Source organism: Ambystoma mexicanum, chromosome 10, assembly GCF_040938575.1.
Source record: "Ambystoma mexicanum isolate Mex_15411 chromosome 10, UKY_AmexF1_1, whole genome shotgun sequence".
NCBI lineage: Eukaryota > Metazoa > Chordata > Amphibia > Caudata > Ambystomatidae > Ambystoma > Ambystoma mexicanum.
The window spans coordinates 312,742,492-312,762,155 of NC_090932.1; the positions used below are offsets into that span (position 1 = coordinate 312,742,492).

The following is a 19,664-nucleotide window of genomic DNA, read 5'->3' on the forward strand; positions in this document are numbered from 1 at the left end:
TTGATCCATCAGGGATTGCAAGCTGGTTCTTTGGTCATCCACACACGTGGTGGCAGCTATTCTGGTTTGAATCCTTTCCTCAGGAATTATGGCCACAGGGTTGGATGCTGTAAAAACCTCTTTTTCTTCACTCATGCATGATAGAGCGTCTACTTTCCCATTGCGTACTCCAGGTCTATAAGTGATAATAAAATCATATTCCACAAAAAAGAGAGCCCAACGAAGTTGACGCGAGGATTGTGCTTTGGCGGTTTTCAAGTATTGCAAGCTACGGTTGTCCATGATGACAGTGACCGTATGTCTCGCCCCAAGAAGGTAATGTCTGTAGGCCTTGAATGCTTCTTTAATCACCAGTAATTCCTTATCTGTGATTGCGTAGTTCAACTCGGGGGCTGAAAATTTGCGGGACGAGAATGCGACAGGGTGTAGTTGTCCTGTTTCAGGGTCTTGTTGTGACAATACTGCTTCCATTGCTATTTTTGAAGCATCTGTCTCAACTATGTAAGGTATGTCTGGTCATGGGTGTCGAAGGACTGGTGCTGTAGTGAATGCTCGTTTCAAGTTCTGGAAGGCTTCTTCAGCTTCTGTCGACCAATGGAACTTTTGATTTTTCTTTAACAAGGAGGTCATTGGATGTACAATTTTTGAAAACCCAGGTATAAACAGGCGGTAAAAGTTGGCGAATCCGAGCACGCTTTGCACTCCTTTCGTGGATGTTGGTGGGGGCCATTGGAGAATTGCATCGTGTATCCATATGTACGCCTTGTGGTGTGAGCATGAAACCGAGAAACTCAACCTCGGTTACATGGAATACATTTTTTTCCAAATTGGCATATAATTGGTGTTGTCGAAGCTTCTCTAAGACTGCCCGGACATGGCCTACACGTTCTTCCATGGAATTTGAGTAGATAAGAATGTCGTCAATGTAAACAAGAGCGCAAGCGTCCAGTAGTTCATGGAGTACATCATTCATAAAGAATTGGAACGCCGCATTGGCATTGCATAGCCTGAAGGGCATGACCTGGTATTCAAAGAGGCCGTACTTCGTGCGGAAGGACTGTTTCCACTCATCTCCCTCTTTTACTCTTTTACTCATACAAGATGGTATGCTCCTCTTAAATCCAGTTTTGTGTATATTTGAGCATGTTTCACCTAGTCCACGTGCTCTGGTATAAGTGGTAAAGGATATCGATTTATTACTGTGATCTGATTGAAGGCTCTATAGTCGATGCAAGTTCTTAAGTCCCCCTCCTTTTTAGGCATGAAGAATAAGGGTGAGGAGGCAGGTGACTTGAACGGGCGAATGAAACCGTTCGCAAGGTGCTGATCCAGGTAAGTTCTAAGATGCTTATTTTCCTGTTCTGTCAGAGCGTAAAATCGGCTGCAAGGGATCTGGGCTCCGGGTACAAGATCTATTTGACAATCATAGAGTCTGTTGGGGGGCAGAACGTTGGCTTGCTCTTTTTTTAAGCCGTCCTGTCAATCTTGGTATTCAAGCGGTAAGGAGCTGATGAGGCCCAAAACGATTCCTTTCTTCGGTTTCAGATTGGTGTAATCTTTTTTGTAACATGTGTCGGCATCATGAGGAAATGTCAGAACTCGTTTTCGCCAGTCGATCCTTGGATTGTGGGTCTCCAGCCAGAGCATTCCCAATATCTTCTGGAACTGAGGAGCACCGGTGAGATCGAAAGTAATGTCCTCTTGATGCCCGTCCTGACACAGAAGCTTGACTTTCTCATTGTATTGTGTCACCGGGCCGGATGGTAGCTGAGCCATCCACAGCAGTGACGTTTTCCAATTTCTGCTTCTGTCGGATAGGAAGGCCTATTCGGAGAGCCAAATCTTGGTCAATGTAGTTACCCACAGCTCCACAATCAATATATGCCTCCGAGGCATGTATTTTTGATGGGTGCTTGTGATTCACCAAAAGCACTGAAAGGACTAGATGTGAGGTTTGTACAGATTCCTTTTTCATGCTCGACAAGCGGACCCCTACACTTGCCGGGCATTGGCGTTTCCCGAGTTCTGTTCTTCTTCTTCATCAGTTTTGTCTGTTGCCCCAACTGTTTTCTTGGTGGTCTTACCGGGCAGTCACGGAGAAAGTGACCTGCTTGCCCACAATATAAGCAAAGCTGTTGTGGTCTTCTTTTTTACCTTTCTGCTTTGGTAAGGGGACTTCATAATCCACCAATTTGCATTGGCTCAGACTGTCCATGTGGTTTAGTCTGATTCTCACGAGGTTGTACGTAAACTGACCATCCCTCTGATCTAGCTCGATTCATTTTCAGATTCTGCAACCTATGATCGAGTTGCACCGTCAGGTCTCTGTAGTCCGCACATCTCTCAGGGGGATTCACCACTTGCGCCATCACTTCCTTAAGTTCTCCACGTAATCCTCGGTAAAAGAGTCTAGTCCTCTTCTCTTCTGACCAGTTGGTCTGGGCTGTGAGACGATTGAAGGTTACAACATAGGTTAATAGATCTTGACTCCCTTGTCTGAGTGTCAATAATTCATTGTCCAGAGCTTGTCCTTGAGTATGACGGGCAAACAATTTCTCCATCCCATGTTGGAAATTCCCAAAGTTCCGGAGTAAACGGTCATCTTGATTTACCAAAGGTATAGACCAGTCCGCCGCACTACCTCCTAAATATGAGAGTACAAACGCCACTTTGGCTTGGTCATTAGGAAAGGCTCCTGGTCTGCACAAGAAATTAAGGCGACATTGGTTCATAAATACAGCAAACCTGTTTGGGTCGCCGATGAAGCGTTCTGGAGGGGCTAGAGGCACTGCTCCTGGAAGAACCACCTGAACCGGTGTTGATTGTTGTGGTGTGGAAGAATGAGAAGAATGGGTCACTCCAGGCAGTGGAACCTGTCCTGCTTGTGCTTGTAGCATTTGTCTTGCCAATTCGTCAGTTCTTTCTGGAGTTACAATAAGATCCCTCTGTAATGCATTGGTTTCCTGTCTTAAAGCATGTACTTCAGCCCGTAATTCCCCTAGTAATAGGGCTAACTGATCTGTTTCTGAATTTTCCATAACGCCCAGGCAGAGCATTAGAGGCTTTGCGTTCTGTTACGCTCACCTGATCTCTGCTGAGGCATTGGGGCACGGTTGCAGCCCTCCCTGAACTTGAATCACCCCCTTCAGATCTCTCCCTCAGTAGAAAAGCTGTGAGCGATGGTACGTGGTGATACTGCTCCTGCGTGGAGATAAGAGTGTGTGAGTGTGCCAGTCTGTAATTGTTGTACCTCTCAAACCCTTCACCCCAAAGTACAGTTTCTGTGAGCATACGCCGGCCCATAAAGCTCACCTATGAATTATGGAAGATAAGCTCTCCGTCCTGCTACTTCTGGCAGGGGCACGTCGAATGGGATCTAGTTCCTTCACTGATCCCTGATAAGGATTAGTCCAGTTCAGCTGCGACTATGCTTCTCCTTATGATTGGTAAGTCTTTCTTGAGCTCTTGTGATGCTGTTCATTCTGTTTAATGTAACAGACACTAATGTAGCCGCACTACCTCCTAAATACGAGAGTACAAACGCCACTTTGGCTTGGTCATTAGGAAAGGCTCCTGGTCTGCACAAGAAATTAAGGCGACATTGGTTCATAAACAGCAAACTTGTTTGGGTTGCCGATGAAGCGTTCGGGAGGGGCTAGAGGCACTGCTCCTGGAAGAACCACCTGAACCAGTGTTGATTGCTCCTATTTATGCCCGCAATAATGTCTCTCTTCTGTTTTCTTCCCTTAGATGGAAATGCGCCCTCAATGCAGCTGTGAGACGCAAGATGCGGCCGGATAGAAGATGGATGCTACCGCAATGTTCGACAGCAGGTAAGTGATGGTTTAAGGAAAGCGCGAAGTATGGCGAAGCGCAACCTTAAACTGACTGTTTTTTCGATGTCTAACTTTGTCTTCTGTTTTTCCTTGCAGGTGCTGCTGTTGACGATGGAGCGTGTCGTGCTGTGGTGCCAAGATGAAGATTTCTGCATTCCGGAAAGTGTAAAGATGCATACTTGGTTCGCCGAAGAGATGTACAAGTAAGAACTGCTTCCCCCAGTTGGTAGGTATGCTGGCAGGAAGCAGGATGTCCAGGAAGCAGGATCTTCAAAGGTAAGTCTGACCTCAGGCGACGGTGAGTGTTACGCTGCTTGCAAGTGCAGCATAACGCGAAGCGTCTGTCTTGAGGATCGGGGCAGTTTATATAGCTGAGATCGTGGGCATGCCCATTAGGGCCGGCTTACCAGCCACACCCTGCCACTCCTAGAGAGTGAGCACGTGCGAAGGCAATCTATTAGCAGCCACACCTAAGAATACACTTGGGTCTGCTTCGTTTATGGAATGTTCAAGGTTAATGCATCCTGCTTAATGGATGGAATGTTCAAGGTTAATGCATCTGAAGTGCTATGTCCATAATAAAAGCTGTTTGGTTTTAAATGGATGTTCTTGTTTACTTTTATTCATGAGCCTGGTGCCAAAGGTGCCAGAACAGTGTCCACTCAGGTCTCCTGTGCATGCGACTCCTGCATGCCTGTGCCCCTGACTTCATGACCATGACAGATATTTCTTCGGACAGGTATTCAACTCACTCTCCAGGCTCTTAAGTTCAAACATCCCCCTCTTCCTCGTGCGGCCTGTGATGTTCATCAGCTCCCCACTAATCGATGCCTTAAAACTATCCCAAATCATTAAGTTAGATGCAGATCCTTCATTGATGCTAATGAAATTCTTAGTAAACTCTTGTAGAGACTCAAGTACTCCTTGTTCCTGCAATATATACGTCTTTAAGCACCACTTAGTAATTCCAGACCATTCCATTTCCATGTTCAGCCGCATCGTCATTAAGGAATGATGTGATATACCCCTTTCCTTATTTTCTGCATTGGAAACACTTTCAACAAGCCTATCCGAGATTAGGAAATAATCAATCCTTGAGTATGAATCGTGGACTGGTGAAAAAAAGGAAAATTCTTTCATCCCGGGATGCATGAATCTCCAAACATCAACTAAGTCCAGGCTATGTAAGAACTCATTAAACACTTTGCTCGTGCTCTCTGCAGTGTATCTGCAGTGGGCAGAGCGGTCCATACTTCCATCAAGAACACAATTGAAGTCGTCTCCCAGGACCATATGCTCCCAATTGATCTAGCCCAAAAGTGTCAACATCTTCCTAAAGAAATCACTTCCACCTGTACACGGACCATAAATAGACCCTATTGTGATTAATCTGCCGTCATATTTAGCATCTATCAGAATCGCCATCCCATCCCCATCCATTACTATTTTCTCTATGTTCAGATTCAGACCCCTGCGTAATAATATGCCCACTCCCTTCGATTTGAAACTATGACAGTTTAACAAAATTCTAGTAAACAGAGTGTTCTTAAGGAGATGCTTGTGTTCTTCTAATAGGTGAGTCTCCTGCACAAGTGCAATGTCCGTATTCTCTCTTTTCAACCTGGCCAGAACTTCCCTCCTCTTCCTAGGAATGTTAAGGCCCTTAACATTCCACGAAACAGATATTCAGGTCACCCAGCTAATGTCACTCACTGAAATGTATCCAACCACCTATCTCCATCTTCTTTCTTCGAGACAGGCCATAAGAGGTCGGGTAGTCTACAGAAGCCTGACAGGAGTCAATCATAACAATATTTCAAAAAATGCGAGCCTAAATGGAGGTGCAAATGCATAACAATGCCCAACTTTAATAAAGCATTTATATATCAGAGGATTACCTATCACAACAGTATGTACAAGACAACACATAACAATGACATACACAGACAAACCACATTGACAATTCAAGTGTATATAGAGCACTACACCTCGCCACCCAGCAAGGGGATTCTGAGATACAATATACACAAAATCATCACTATTCCGAACTATAGCATGTCCAAAGCCTGCACCTATATTCTACCATCCCAAAAATATGAATGTTAAGTATGTGATGCAATACCAATGGGAGATCCTGAAGTGCATAGCGCTCGTTAGAACATCTGTTGATAGGCCCTTGAAGCACCAATATCATAGAGCATGTATTGAATGTCAAAGTAACAAATATAGAATCATCCTGAAAGATGTTTGCACAATACTAACGGCTACTAGATTAAAGCTGTTCTGCAGCTATTTGAACGGGGGGCGGGGGGATTTATTGATGGGTGTTGGATATCCACAGAATGACTGTATTCCAATTGAGCACTCCAAAGTGCAATTAAAAACTGTGCAAGTATGCAAATAACTATGAGCTGAAACAATACAAGTACAAGTGCCAATAATAAAACAAGGTATGTTGTTTAAAAAGCGCTTCACACTTTCCACTAGAGGCCTAAAATGTATCTTAGAACTATGCCTGTTTCCTATGTTAAAATAAAAAACGAGTTTGGGCCTTGGAGTTAGCTGATTGGTCTTACACCTCTCACTTGCTGCTTCTTACAGTTTGGTCAAAGCTGTGTAAGTCATAGTCCATGATAAGGATCTGGACTTGCTACCTTGGTCCAGAGCGGGGTGAAAGATAATTAATGGAGTGGACAAGTGGAGACCCATTGGTAAAGGTGGTGCTTGAGTGGTAATGAGCAGTCACAATCACCAATGCAAATAATACTGAAAACCTCTGCCGGCGTGCTCATGCTTGCACAAGCGTAGCCTGAAAGACTAAAGTATGGGCCGGGTGATAAATACTGAACATGGACGTTTCCAATCAGTGCTCTACACTGACTGTGTGCAATTGGCTCTGTGGGGGAGGAACAAACGCCTTGTCTAGGGAACCCCACACGCTGCTGCCCCTGTGCATTTAATGCTTAATATAATCCTTTTCATGGCGTTTGCTGCTGGGTGTTTTATGGGACCCTCTGTGTCTTCATACAATACATCATCATCAAGCGTTGTTCAAGAGAAAGAGGATGGTGTGAGGAGTATGAGATTGAGACATCAATCTTTCTGGCAACAAGACTATGGGCCTCATTACTAGGTCAGTTGTAAAAACCAGCTCGTAGGGGGCAGACTACTGCCGACCCCGTAACACTGTTTCCATCGCCGGATATCATAAGCGGCGTGGGAACGGTAAATACCCATTCCTGTGTAGTTTGATAGGACTATACGGGAATGGAATGGGGACACTGACGCACCAGCACCGGTGCTTCAGTGAAAACACTGCCGCTAGGAGCATGAACTCCAGGCAGGTCAGGCCTGCTGGGATTACTGTGCCCCTGCCGGCAGACTTTTAGTTTGGCAGCCTGGAAAGGGTGCTAGTACGTTGCCACCGGCACCCTTATTTCCAGACCACCAAACTTATAATTAAGATCTATGTGTGTTCATAGGATGATATAAAATAAATGTAACATGCAATAGAAAATCCTGCAACAGGTATTAAGGTTATAGTTTGTGGCATTTCAAGTGGCTGGAATTAATGTAGTATCATTAAGGAATGTATAATTAGTTAAGTTTATGTTTGCTTCATTGTCAATTTTGCAAATGTTTTCTTGACATGTTGATCTTGTTTTATCAGTGGTGGTTTTGCACTTCTTATATTCTGTACAGGTTTCAAGAGTTATATGTCTTGTGTAGCACGTGCAGGACCATCCAAACTGTTGTTTTATCTGTTGAAGGGAGGAAGATATGTTATGACGTATGGTCAGCAATTCCAGGAGGAATGTTGACAACATTCTACTTGGAACGAGAAATGGTTGGAGAATGGACAGGGAGAGTGAAGGAGCAACGGTCCGGCACTCTATAGGCCAATAAAGTACTTACCCTTCAGCAGGTCTGGTGGCTCGTTACATCACTACCCTCTCCTCTCTCCTTCCTAAGGTCTGCAATCAAGACTTTTCTCAAGTGGCATTTGAAGAAATGTTGTTTCCCAAGACCACAAAGTGAGTGGCAAAGTGCCTCCCCATTCTGTTCCGCATCTCTCTGCATACAAGTCCCTGGTTCACTTTAGGTACAAAATCTGAATGCCCCAAAAGGAGTCACAAATGAAGTAAGGGGTCTAGAGTCAACATGCAGGTCAATTTGATGATACGCCGTTGACAGATCAAAAGTTGAAAAGTATTTAGCTTCTCCCAACGTCAACAACAACTCATTAATATTTGGCAAAGGGTGCCGATCCACCCATATGCTGGAATTTAGTTCCCGGAGGTCTACACACATTCTGATGCTGCCATCACTCTTCTTAACTAAAACCACGGGAAACAACCACTCTGAGGACTCAATAGGCTCAATTATTCCTGCTGACTGCAACTTAGCCAATTCCGCTTTAAATGCCTCCCTCGCTGCAACTGGCACTGCCCTCACTTTATGAACTCTCGGAATTGCACCCTTCTTCAATACAATGCGATGTGTAAAACCCCTAAGCTTACCAAGAGTGTCTGAAAATACTTCAGGAAACTCACTCATGAGCACTGTGGGAGTAACCATTATGTCATTCTCTCCCGCTCCCTCCATGACACTTAGAACCGGTTCCTTTTCACCTGGATGAATTTGTATTTTTAGTGCAGCCTGCTCATCCCAACCCAACACACTTGTGCCCTTTGAAGCCACATACAATTTACCTGAAGTTTGCCTCCCTTTGAAAGAGAAATTTGACCAATTATAACCAAGCAGGTCGATGGAATTCTGCCCATAAGCATATGGTCTGATGTCCGGAGTCAACAAAGTAGAAATCTCTTTACCCCAAACCTCTTGATAGACTTCCGGAGACACCAGGGTATAAGGTGACCCTGAATCCACCAGCATATCCACAGGATGCTGGTCCACCAATACCGACACCCATGGACCCTTCCGCCCACATCCCTCAACATGTAATATGACACTCTGACTAGAGCCACTGCCTGATGCCCCTTCTAGCCCCATGGTTGAGTCCTCTGTAGCCACACTAGCGACCACCTGCCCCTTACACATGGGTGCAAAATGGCCCAAACGTTTACATTTCCTGCATTCAACATTGTTAGCAGGACAGGATTTCTAATCAGCAGTGTGACTCGACCAGCCACAATTTTTGAACCCCTCCTTACCCTTCGATGCCTTATCGTCTTGAACCACAACTTTATCCAAACCTTTCTTGCTCCTTGGCACCAAAGCATGCACCATCTCCCTATTCCCATCCCTTTCAGTAACCACCTGTACGATCGCCTTGCCTTTGAGGCTTCAATTGCTCTGGCAATCTCCAAAACCTTATCAAGAGAAGGATTGCTCTCAATCCACAATCTCTCTCTAATTTTTTGATTAGACGTCTTCATCATAATCTGATCCCTTATATGTTCCTCTCCATTCCCCGGGAACCCACACGTAGCCATGAGTGCACGTAGGGCTGTAACATATGAATCTATGCTTTCCGTGGAACCTTGTGCCCTAGAGAAAAACTTATATCGCTCTAAAACCACATTAACTCTTTTACCAAAACGTATTTGCAATTTCTTCAAAGCAGTCTCGTAGGCACTTACAACCATTTCCCCTTCACCTCCCCCTTGAACCATTACATTCTCTCCAGGCAGATGACGAAAAACCCTCAACCCCTCAGTACCAATACAATTCAGTAATGCAGCCTCCTTTTCATCATCATTGAACTTTGCCCCGCCTGCAGCCCTCAAATATACTTTAAAGGCATCTACCCACTGCTCCCAAGGAGCAACAGGCTCTCCAGGATTAGGCAGAAAAGCAGGTGGAGGCCTAGCAGCTGTATGCAACATGGCTGAATGTATTCGCTTGTTCCTTATGTCCCCAAGAATAACTTGCCCGCCTCTGTGCAATCCTCAATGCTCTTTGTTCCCTTGCGGCAGAGGATTACCTCACTGTCACCTTGTGCACATGCACCCCCACATATATGCAGTACCCCAAAGAATTTGGCACTGTTTGAGTCACAACACGCCAACCAATGTAAAAGTAGACAGATGTCTTCCACTGTTGCCTTGAGCATGTGCACCCACACGTAAATGCAGTACAGCCAGGTTCTGGCACTGGGTGAGTCTCAACTACTGATGCAAAAACTCACTTGCAGCCAACCCAGCCCAAGCAAATCTGCCAACCACCAGTTATCAGAACTCCACAAGTTGTGTGCCCCAACCTTACCCCCAACGGCCTTTTGGATTCACCTGTGGCCCCTCAACTTGCATGTGTCACTGGGCCGTATTATGCTCCTGCCTTCTCGCAGCTGATTGCTGAGCACGCTGCGCAGTGCCACTGCAGCCCCTCCTCCTTCCCAGAGGAGACCGCAGTCCGCAGAGAACAGCGTTGGGTAGAGACACTGCCGGGGGCGTGGCCAGCAGCCGGCACTCTGCTAGTTACGCAGATGCTGTCGTGTGCAGGCCTCCTTGAAGCCCAACAGCTGCTCTTCCTCCTGGCCCCGACTGAGCACACCGCGCAGCGCCACCGCAGCCCCTCCTCCTTCCCAGAGGAGACCGCAGTCCGCAGAGAACAGCGTTGGGTAGAGACACTGCCGGGGGCGTGGCCAGCAGCCGGCACTCTGCTAGTTACGCAGATGATGTCGTGTGCAGGCCTCCGTAAAGCCCAACGGCTGCTCTTCCTCCCGGCCCCGACTGGACCCGAGCAGCCAAAGACTCCTCCCAAGAATGGAGCCCTCCTGCCCCTGTCACTGCCTCCGGTGGAAACACGGAAGCACAGCAGCCGACCCGCGAACTCCCTGGAGCTTCCAGCTGCTCACGGCGAGCCGGCAACGAACTGGCCCGCCGCGGTACCCCGACTGGGCACCCGGACAGATCTTCTCCTTCCCCTCTTCACAGGACAACCCTGCACCCGTCAAGAGGGCCCTACTGTGGCCCGCGCTGTCCTCAATGACGGACAGGGCATATGGCAAGCAGCTCCAACGGTTCTTCCTCGCCGACAACACCGGAGATGAGCACGGGGCCCGACCAGCTGTTCCGCGCACACGTGGGACGGGTCTCGCCGAACTCCTCGTCACCAATGTCATAAACTCCAACACACACTCTGGTAAGTGGAACAAAGTGTCTTTATTGCGAGACCCCGCAGCCTGCTGCCACGGCTCCCTCAACTCAACAGCCACTGTGGAATGTTGATTGCCGAACATGCATCAACATTCCACCAGTGTGCCTATGCACGAGCCTGTGCATATTACAACAGAGAGGCAGGAGCTCACTGCGGGAACAAGGGACTCGAAGGATGCAGCCCGCAACCAGCCTCTCCATGCAGACGAAAGTGTAAGCACGCTTTTGGCATTCAAGTATGTATTGGCTTCCAGAAACCATGTTGATAATGGATGCGCATTTGCAGTTATGTGCCTCAGCGGTCCCATCACAGTAAATGCATCTCTTACATCATACCCTGGTTCAGGGGTTGAAAAGTGAAAAATAGATATTAAAACTCATGCTTTGCGCAAGCATCTTTCATGAGCAGAGAAATGCAAGGAGTTAATAAAGATTGCCCTTTCCACTGTGTCTGCCTGTGACAGGGAAGATCAGGATTGGGGGAACCAGAGAAGACAGGCCCATCCCAGAGTGCATTCCTTTGAGAATCAAGGATGCCCGCTTGGGTGCATCTGGCATGCCCCCTGCAGGAGTGGAGACTCAGATTCTCTGGGATGCCTAAATCTATCTCTGCAGTCAGTTTCTCTGTGGTGAATCCGCAGCCTCAGAATGCAGCGCTTTTGATCACTTACGTGCACTGTAGACACAGACAAGAGAACAATAACTTTTGTGAATCTACCACAAATTGTCATCAGTAGAGCCCGAATTTGCACTAGGGAGATCATGCTTGTCCTCCATGCAGCGCCAGTAGTTGGCAAAATCTCTGAAGTACAATATACCTTGGATGCTGTGTGTGAGCATCCAATGGGCCTCATTACGAGGCTGGAGGTAGCCGTGCATGTAATAAAGGCACGGCTGCCGCCGGTATTTATTTTTTTCCGGCGCCCAGGAATGGGCAATTACCAGGTCGTTACGGCCTTGCCGGACCCGGTACTTTCCCATTCCTGGGTGCCAGAAAATATTCTTCCCCATTCCCATTTGAGCCCCCTGGGGCTCAATGGGAATGGGGAAGCCGGATGCACCGGCACCGTTGTAAACGGTGCCGGTGCATCCGACATGCTCTGCTCGTGGCTGCCGGTATGGCCACCAGGTCAGACTTGGCGGCCGCAATGGCACCCGCAAGCAGAACTCGTAGTTTGCCGGTCTGGGAACTACGGTACCGGCATGCTTACCGGTATCGTAGTTCCCAGACCGGCAAACCTTATAATGAGGCCCTATGTGTTCTCCGTGCTGCGCTGGTTTTGTTCTCAGGCTGTGCTTCCCTGGAATATTTTATAGGTAACATCTGGTGGTGCATTTCCTGTGCTGTACAATCAAAGCATATCCCCAGCTTTGCACCTCTAGAATCTGGTGGCCTTCAGCACAACATGACTCCCTGGCATGTTGTAAAAGACATGCTGTGGTGGGCATCATGGTTGCTGGCACCAGTCGCTGTAAACAAGACTTAAAGAACACAAAGTTCTCGATCATGATGGAGAGGAACTCTTACAACTCCAGAGGGCACCAACGTTTTAAAAAACACAATGATTCTGCCAGGGATGGACTCCCAGTGGGCTGATCTTCCCTGCATTGGTGAGCTCTGGCATCTATACCCCAGGGCATTATGCAGACAATAAAATCCTGACATCCTGGGCAGGTGTACAGCTCTTTGGAGATAGGTGCAGGCTGAGCACCTTCTGATGGGATGCAGCTGCACCACTCAGACACCAAGGCATCCCTACTTTAAACACAGGAATTCAGGTGAGTACCAGTATGCCAGATGCTAACCACTGTTCCAGCGTAGGCCATGCATCCTATTAAGAGTGTGAAATACGTTTGCTTAGCATTTATATGTGGGATTAAGTACCCCCCAACTGTATGCTAAAAGGATAGTTCAAGTCAATGAGATGTGACGTGACCATACAGAAGCACGAGGCTTCAGGCTGAGTGTCTTTACAACATCACAGTACTCCAAGCAGTTTTGAAATAACCTTTTACATACATTTGAGGACATGTTATTCCTTGTAATAAACTTCATTTTGCCTCAGCTTTTTTTTTTATCAAGCTAGATGCCCCTCACTACACCCCAACCACGCCCATCCGCACCTAGCAATGTCACACCATGGCATAACAAACAGCTCTGTACTGAACACAATCTGTCGACACCAAACAAGCAGAGAATGGTTAGGACAATGGGCTGTGGCTGTGCATTGCATTGGGAGTTCACTAATCTACTTCAAAAACGCATTTAATCCAACTAATGGTGTGATGTTCATATAGCATGCGAGTTGTGATGTCTCAACTCAATATAAAAAGAAACCAAAAGTCAGGCACTTGTACTTCTATTACACAATCCCATGTATGACATATCCGGGATAAACAGCTGTAGGGATATCACAAGTCACTGAGGACTTCTGGGAACATACAGAGTTACATCCTGCAGGCCAAGTGCTATTATTCTGTCTTGGAACTCCAAGGGGACTGGCAATATTATTTTCATCTAAAGCTGGTAATATTGTATTCCTTATTAATACACAGTCACACCCTCAGTACTTTAAAATATGGTCCCAACCTCCCTCTGCTGCAAAACCTCTTCCATGTGCAGATATGCTGAATACATATAAAATAAGTACTTTAGAAATAAGCACTAAATATTGGCTGGTAATGTGTTGAGCAATTACTGTAGCAGTTTCATAAATTAACACATTTAAAACCTGTCTATGCGGTTTAAAAACAGTGGTGGCGAACACAGATCCCTGCTTCGCTTCCCTGCACCTGTATGGCACTAAATAAATATGCAGCCGTACGTGTCTCCTTGTCAGCCAGCGACTATAAATTGGGAGACACATTTAGTAGAGTAAAGGAAAGTCAAAAGCTAGTTATCTTTAATTAGTTACGTGTCAGCTGCTATTTTGCTGAGGATGCTGTGCTTACAGTGTGTGCTGACTGTGGCAGCAAGCAAGCATTGTGACGTCACATAATAACTTTAATAGATTATTACAATGGAGTAGCGATTTCATTTTCTTGCTACAGGTCCCCGGTGGTGCCAGAGATAGGCTGCAATAAGAACATTGAGTACAGATTTTAATGTAGACACTGCAAGTTTCCAGGCATTAGCAAGTGCTGAGACCAATAGCCATACGGGCGCTGGTACCAGGTGCTCTGCCCAACTACGCAGTCAGCAAATCAACCGATGCCATATTTACAATAGTTTGCCCTTGAGTCTTTTTTCGAGGTTCTGTAGATTGTTCTGGGAAAGAAATGTGAGATGAGCGCTTTGGTGCCCTGGTGCAGAAATGCAATAAGAGAATATCGTTTCTGCACGAGGAAAAGTTTTGCTCTAGTGCTAATTGCACTTGCACTTATTACCGGCTGTGGTAGCTCATGGTGAGCTCAGCTGCAGACTGTTTGCAAGCAAGAGGCTTTGCGCCCTGGTAGTGGCAGAAGCCTTTACTTAAGGGGCGCTGTTCTAGAGACTTGTATGCACAATAGTAAGGGGGTTGAGTTTCACCGCCTGGACCGTATTACAAAACCTTTGCACTAGTGCAAGTGCAATATTGCACGGTATTGGCCGTGGTGCAAAAATTGCCCTTGTATGCAAAATATGCATTCTTTCAATGATTGCCCTGGTGTTCATGCCATACCCTAGAAGCACCAGGACAAACATTGTGCTGATACCATGTAATATTGCACCTACCTGTTCTTGGTTTCTATAATATGTACCCCGGGTGTGACATGTTGTGAGCGAGTTATAAAGGTTAAGATGAGACCAGCAGCAATATTTAGCCAAATGATTATGAGGCAATGTAAAGGGGCCTATACATTTATGTAAAAATGCATGGACACAATATTTTACTATTCTTAAAAAAAATGTCGTATGTGTTAAAGAAATATTGTATATTGTACTATTTCTCTAGGGCACTGCAGACAGTGATTGATGAGTCCTTGCCTAAACACTTTTTTGGGACATCAGCTCTTGGTAGGTCTTGTTAGTAAACCCAACTGTTTTAATACCTTTCTTTACCCATACCCAGGGCTTTAAGTCCCCTGAAGCTAGCCAGGCCACAGCCCGGAAGTCTCCAAAAGATTCTCCCGAACTGGGGCTGTGCAGGGCTCCCTTAAATCCCCCACTGGCCCTTGTCCATAACAACACTGGCCTGAAGTCTCCTGTGCACGCACAGCGCTTCAGGTAACGGCATAAAACAAAGGTTTGCCTTTGTTATTTGTTGGTAGGGACGGGGTGGCAATGGAGATTATCGTGTGTCTCAGACTGTGAAATGGCTGCCTGGCAGGGGCCTGCACCACATAATGGAGTGACATCAATGAGCACTGCACCTTTCCCTGCAGGTTAGGGAAAAGCTATGCGAGTACATCTGATGAGGGATGATTGTCAGCGTTAGGCTGCCATGTCATGTGTTGTGAACATGACTTTGTCACAACCCCCCCCCCCCAGCGCTTGTTCTTCTTGCTGATAGATTTGTATCCAACAGCGGTGATTTTTGGATACCGAGGCTTGAGCCTCATTACTCCATCTTCTCGGGTTGAGTATGTAGTAGTGGGTTTGTTTTCTTCTTGGTCTGTGTGTTCTTGTCACAGTAGAGCTGGTTTCACAGGGTCTTCGCAGTGATGGTTTGTCACAACAGACACTGAAATTGCATTTTATAGAGGTTTGAAATGAAAATTTAACAGAGGTTGATGAGAGCACCGTTTTTATTCCTCTGTATCCCGAAAGCACAAATAATGCATTTATTTTGGCGTCCATTTAAAAGGCTTTGTGCCTTCAAATAACGCCTTCTTCGACCAGAAGAAACTTGCTCACAGAAAGTAGCATCTTTGAAAGCATTAAAGCGCAAACCGGCCTTTTCACAGCACTTTTAATGCTGCAAGGCTGTGGTTGAAGAAAGGGGACTTTCTGCTGGTTGCATTCTTACTAGCGCCAAATTGCAAATCATCGGTACATTTTCTTTTGAGTGCTATTAAAAATCAAGAAACATATCTGATAAATGTGAATGACAATGGGGGTGTGAAGAAAGTAATCAATATTTATAAAAGTGAAAATGTGTGGGTTTGTGGCTGGTTTTGTGGCCTGGCGAAGCATTGTTCTATATACAATTCCACACCATTTCACCAATCTGTACCAAGTTTGCCATAGTTACAACCAGGGGCGTTGCTGGGGGGGGCTAAGGGGACTATAGCCCCTGATCTTTTGGTTGTAGCCCCGGATAGAATTTCAGGAGCTACAGCCAAAAGACTAGCTAGCCCCTAGTCCCAACATTTCCAACATCAGCGTAGCCCCGGGTCCTTTCCAGACCTAGCAACTCCCCTGGTTACAGCACTAGCTACATGACATTTGGACACCCCTCACCGTTCTACGGATTTCAGCAAAAGTTAAAATGTGTGGGTTTGTGGGTTGGCGAAGCATTGTTCCTTATACAATTCCACACCGTTTCATTAATCTGCACAACATTTTGCATAGTTACCTGTTAGGACCCTCCGGACATTACTGGCTACATGCCATTGGAATACCCCATCTCTTTCACCCGGATTTCAGCACCTTCACACATGAGACGGTTGCCATGGAAAGGACAAAGCATCAATGTGGTTGTAGAAGGACAGGTCATCAAATTAGAATACATGGTTTCTGGGACATTTGCACCGCAATGCACCACAACAAACTGCACAACGCCAGGGTGAGGCAACAGGTGGGGAGAGAGCAGAGTAGATCCTGGTGTGCAGCAGCACACCAACTCTCGCCTGCCCCAACGTCTGCTCCGGGGTATATCAGCCAGCCACACACGCTCATTCTCACTGCAGTTAACTTCAGAGTGCAAAGCACATAAGCGATAAGGGAATCACAACACAACCCACAGGATCATTGATTTTCAACAATTGATGAGAGTGTTGTCATGTCCATCCACAGAGCACGTTCAGAGAACGGGCACTTTTGCCAGTGTATTGATAAAAGGTCAATTACAAATTGATTATAACGAAATAAAATCTTTCTGAAAGAAATTGTCTTTATTTTATTGCAAGTGCAGTCTTTTTACCTCTGAAAGGTAACATTTAAAGTGTTTTTCCCTCTTTCCCTTTATGGGCGACTCTCCCGTACATTTACGCATGAAATGATCACTGCAAACATTTGGGTTTGAGACATTAGAAATTACTCCATTATTTCCTATCCGGGTTATGTATTATTTGGGTGCGGGTAACTGGCCCTTGCCCAAGCTGTTGTGCCCCTTTAGTCTGCACCCACTCTGATTGGGCCACGCCCCTTGTTACAGCCCCCCCCCCCTCGATTTCTCACCCCACTTAAAGCACTGCCCATATCTGCACCATCTATAATCACAAACTTTAGCACCTGGAGCAGGGTAGCCTGTCAATAGCGGGCTCGCAACATGCGCTTTATTAGCCGTTACAATAACCGCTTCTCAAACTGGCTGTCAGCTGGCTGTTGCTCTTCTCCAACTTGTAAAAAATCAAATGAAATACTTACAGTGTCAGTCTCCTGCCTCGGGCATGCCTATTTCTTTGGTTATTTGCTGCCAAAGAACTAGAAAAGGAACACCTTGTAGTGCTCCTTCATTTTTTTTCATGATGGCCATTTTTGTTTGTGTTTTATTTTTCTTGACAAACAATTGCCCTGTGTGCGCCCTCCCATTTGTCTAAAAAAAAAAACACAGCAGGTGGGCTAGTGGGCTGTTTCCCTCGGGTACAGCGCCATCATGTCATCGTTGCCTCCTGATGTATAATTCGGATTTGAGACTTTTTGTGACATCTTTCTCTTGATCGACCCTTTAATGTTGGAGATTTGGAGGTGGGCTTTGCTCAGGTGTGTTTCCGTCACAAGCATTCCCATCCATCAATGGGTTAATTTCTTGTATCGGGTGTGCCAAGTATGAATGACCCTTCACAGAGTGGGCGCTTATTGATTTTAAGACAAAGCAACTGAATATTATATGTCACACTTATACGAGAGGAGAGACCACAAATGTAGCCCTTCAGAACTTTGGGGCACAGCAATAAGTTCATTGCTATGCCTGGTTTATTTTTTATTGTAAATGCTTGCCACCCCCATCAAGGGTGGACTCATTTCTCTTTTCAAATCATACAAAATATTTAATGACCAAGTCCAGTCACACCTTTCAAAGCAACGCTCTTGCATACAGCACATAAGCATTGCACACACCGGGCACTCTGTGCAGTAGGCTCAAGGAGGCCCGACCTGTACCACAGAGGATCCCTCAGATGCACAAGCAGGGCTGTGCCAGAATCTCTGAGGTAATTAAGATTCGTACAGGTGCAAAGACTGGGGGACTCGGTGGAACTTCCTCTTAAACTTGTGGTGTGCTTCTTTTCACCTCATCAACTGTGTAGGACAGAGGAACAAAACTGTAGTGTGTTACATCTCCCAAATGCTCAAACAAGATAGGCTGCATAGAAATATTGACAGGGGATGACGAGTGGTTTGCTGTATGTGGTAAATACTTAGTTCCTGTTCTGAAGTGGGAACAGACCTCGGGAGACACACCTATCCAAACACACACACGCACACATGCATGCACGCTCACACACGCTCACATGCATGCACTCTCACACAGACTCACATGAGCACACATGCATGTGCACCCACACAATCTAAAATCACAGCAATACGCAGGAGGAAGATAAAAGCCAAATAGGTAGAGAGAAAAAAGCTGTGTGGGGCAGGTTGACCAGGTTCGGTGGTTGGCAAAACAAATCCCTTTGAAGATTTTCCTCAGTATTTTTTTTGAAAACCTTTCATTCCACACCTGTTAATGCATAGACTTTGCCATTAATTGTCTTGCAATGTCTCAGGTCTATTGCACAATCATATTGGCAATTCAGAAGTAGTTGTCCACACACAATAACACAAATTGAAATTGGAAACGTGCACATTTCAGCAATCCCATACTGTCAACACAGATCATACCCCCATCACTGGCGTAACGCCCCCCCCCTCGCAGGTTTTAGGTTTGTGTTCTGCTCAGATCAACATTGCACATGGCTTACACAAGCTAATTTACGCGGAGGGACAGGAGGAGAGGTCATACAAAGGACACTTTAATGGAAATGGTGTCCTGTATGTCAGACTTTAGATTCTCAAGATTCTGTATCTAGGATGCAAGACAGTACAGCTGGAGCTCTCATGCACAGGAGGTAATATGACTGTCCAGCTCAGTGTGGACACCTTGGCCCACCTTTGATAACTGAGGACATTCCCATTACTTACATTTACATATTGGCAAGAATCCTGTGTGCCAGTATGTCTCTCCTCTGAAGCCACATGTGATCTTTCCTTCCGTGTAGGATTTGATTGAAAAGGTGCAACATATGTATAGTTTAGTTTAGGTTAGTTTATTATTTATAATGCACAGTTATACCCAGGGGTATCAGGGCGCAGCATTTACAAGAATATGCGAAGCTTAGTTACAAGGTGTCGAAAGTACAAATTGGCATCCGGAGAATGTACAAAGCAGCAGAGGAAAGCAAGCAATATATACAGTATATACAAGTTTAAAAGTGGCACACGAAGTTACACAGTGTGCGGATCACATGAGGATAGACTTGGCACTTAGTTGTCTTGGTATATAATGGAAATGTACACTCATCCTCACTCTATACGAATATGGAGAATTAGCTTTAAAATGCTGGTGTCATCACAGCATCA

The 19,664-nt window shown here is 45.9% G+C and overlaps 1 protein-coding gene across 1 annotated transcript in view; it reads left to right on the forward strand.

The window, feature by feature from the left end:
- Positions 1-19,664, forward strand: part of LOC138492865 (olfactory receptor 5J3-like) — a 50,750-nt gene that overhangs the window by 2,009 nt on the left and 29,077 nt on the right. Inside the window, exon 2 of the mRNA XM_069620194.1 lies at positions 3,751-3,833. Within this exon, the coding sequence (XP_069476295.1) occupies positions 3,751-3,833 (83 nt within the window). The remainder of the gene's footprint in view (positions 1-3,750; positions 3,834-19,664) is intronic.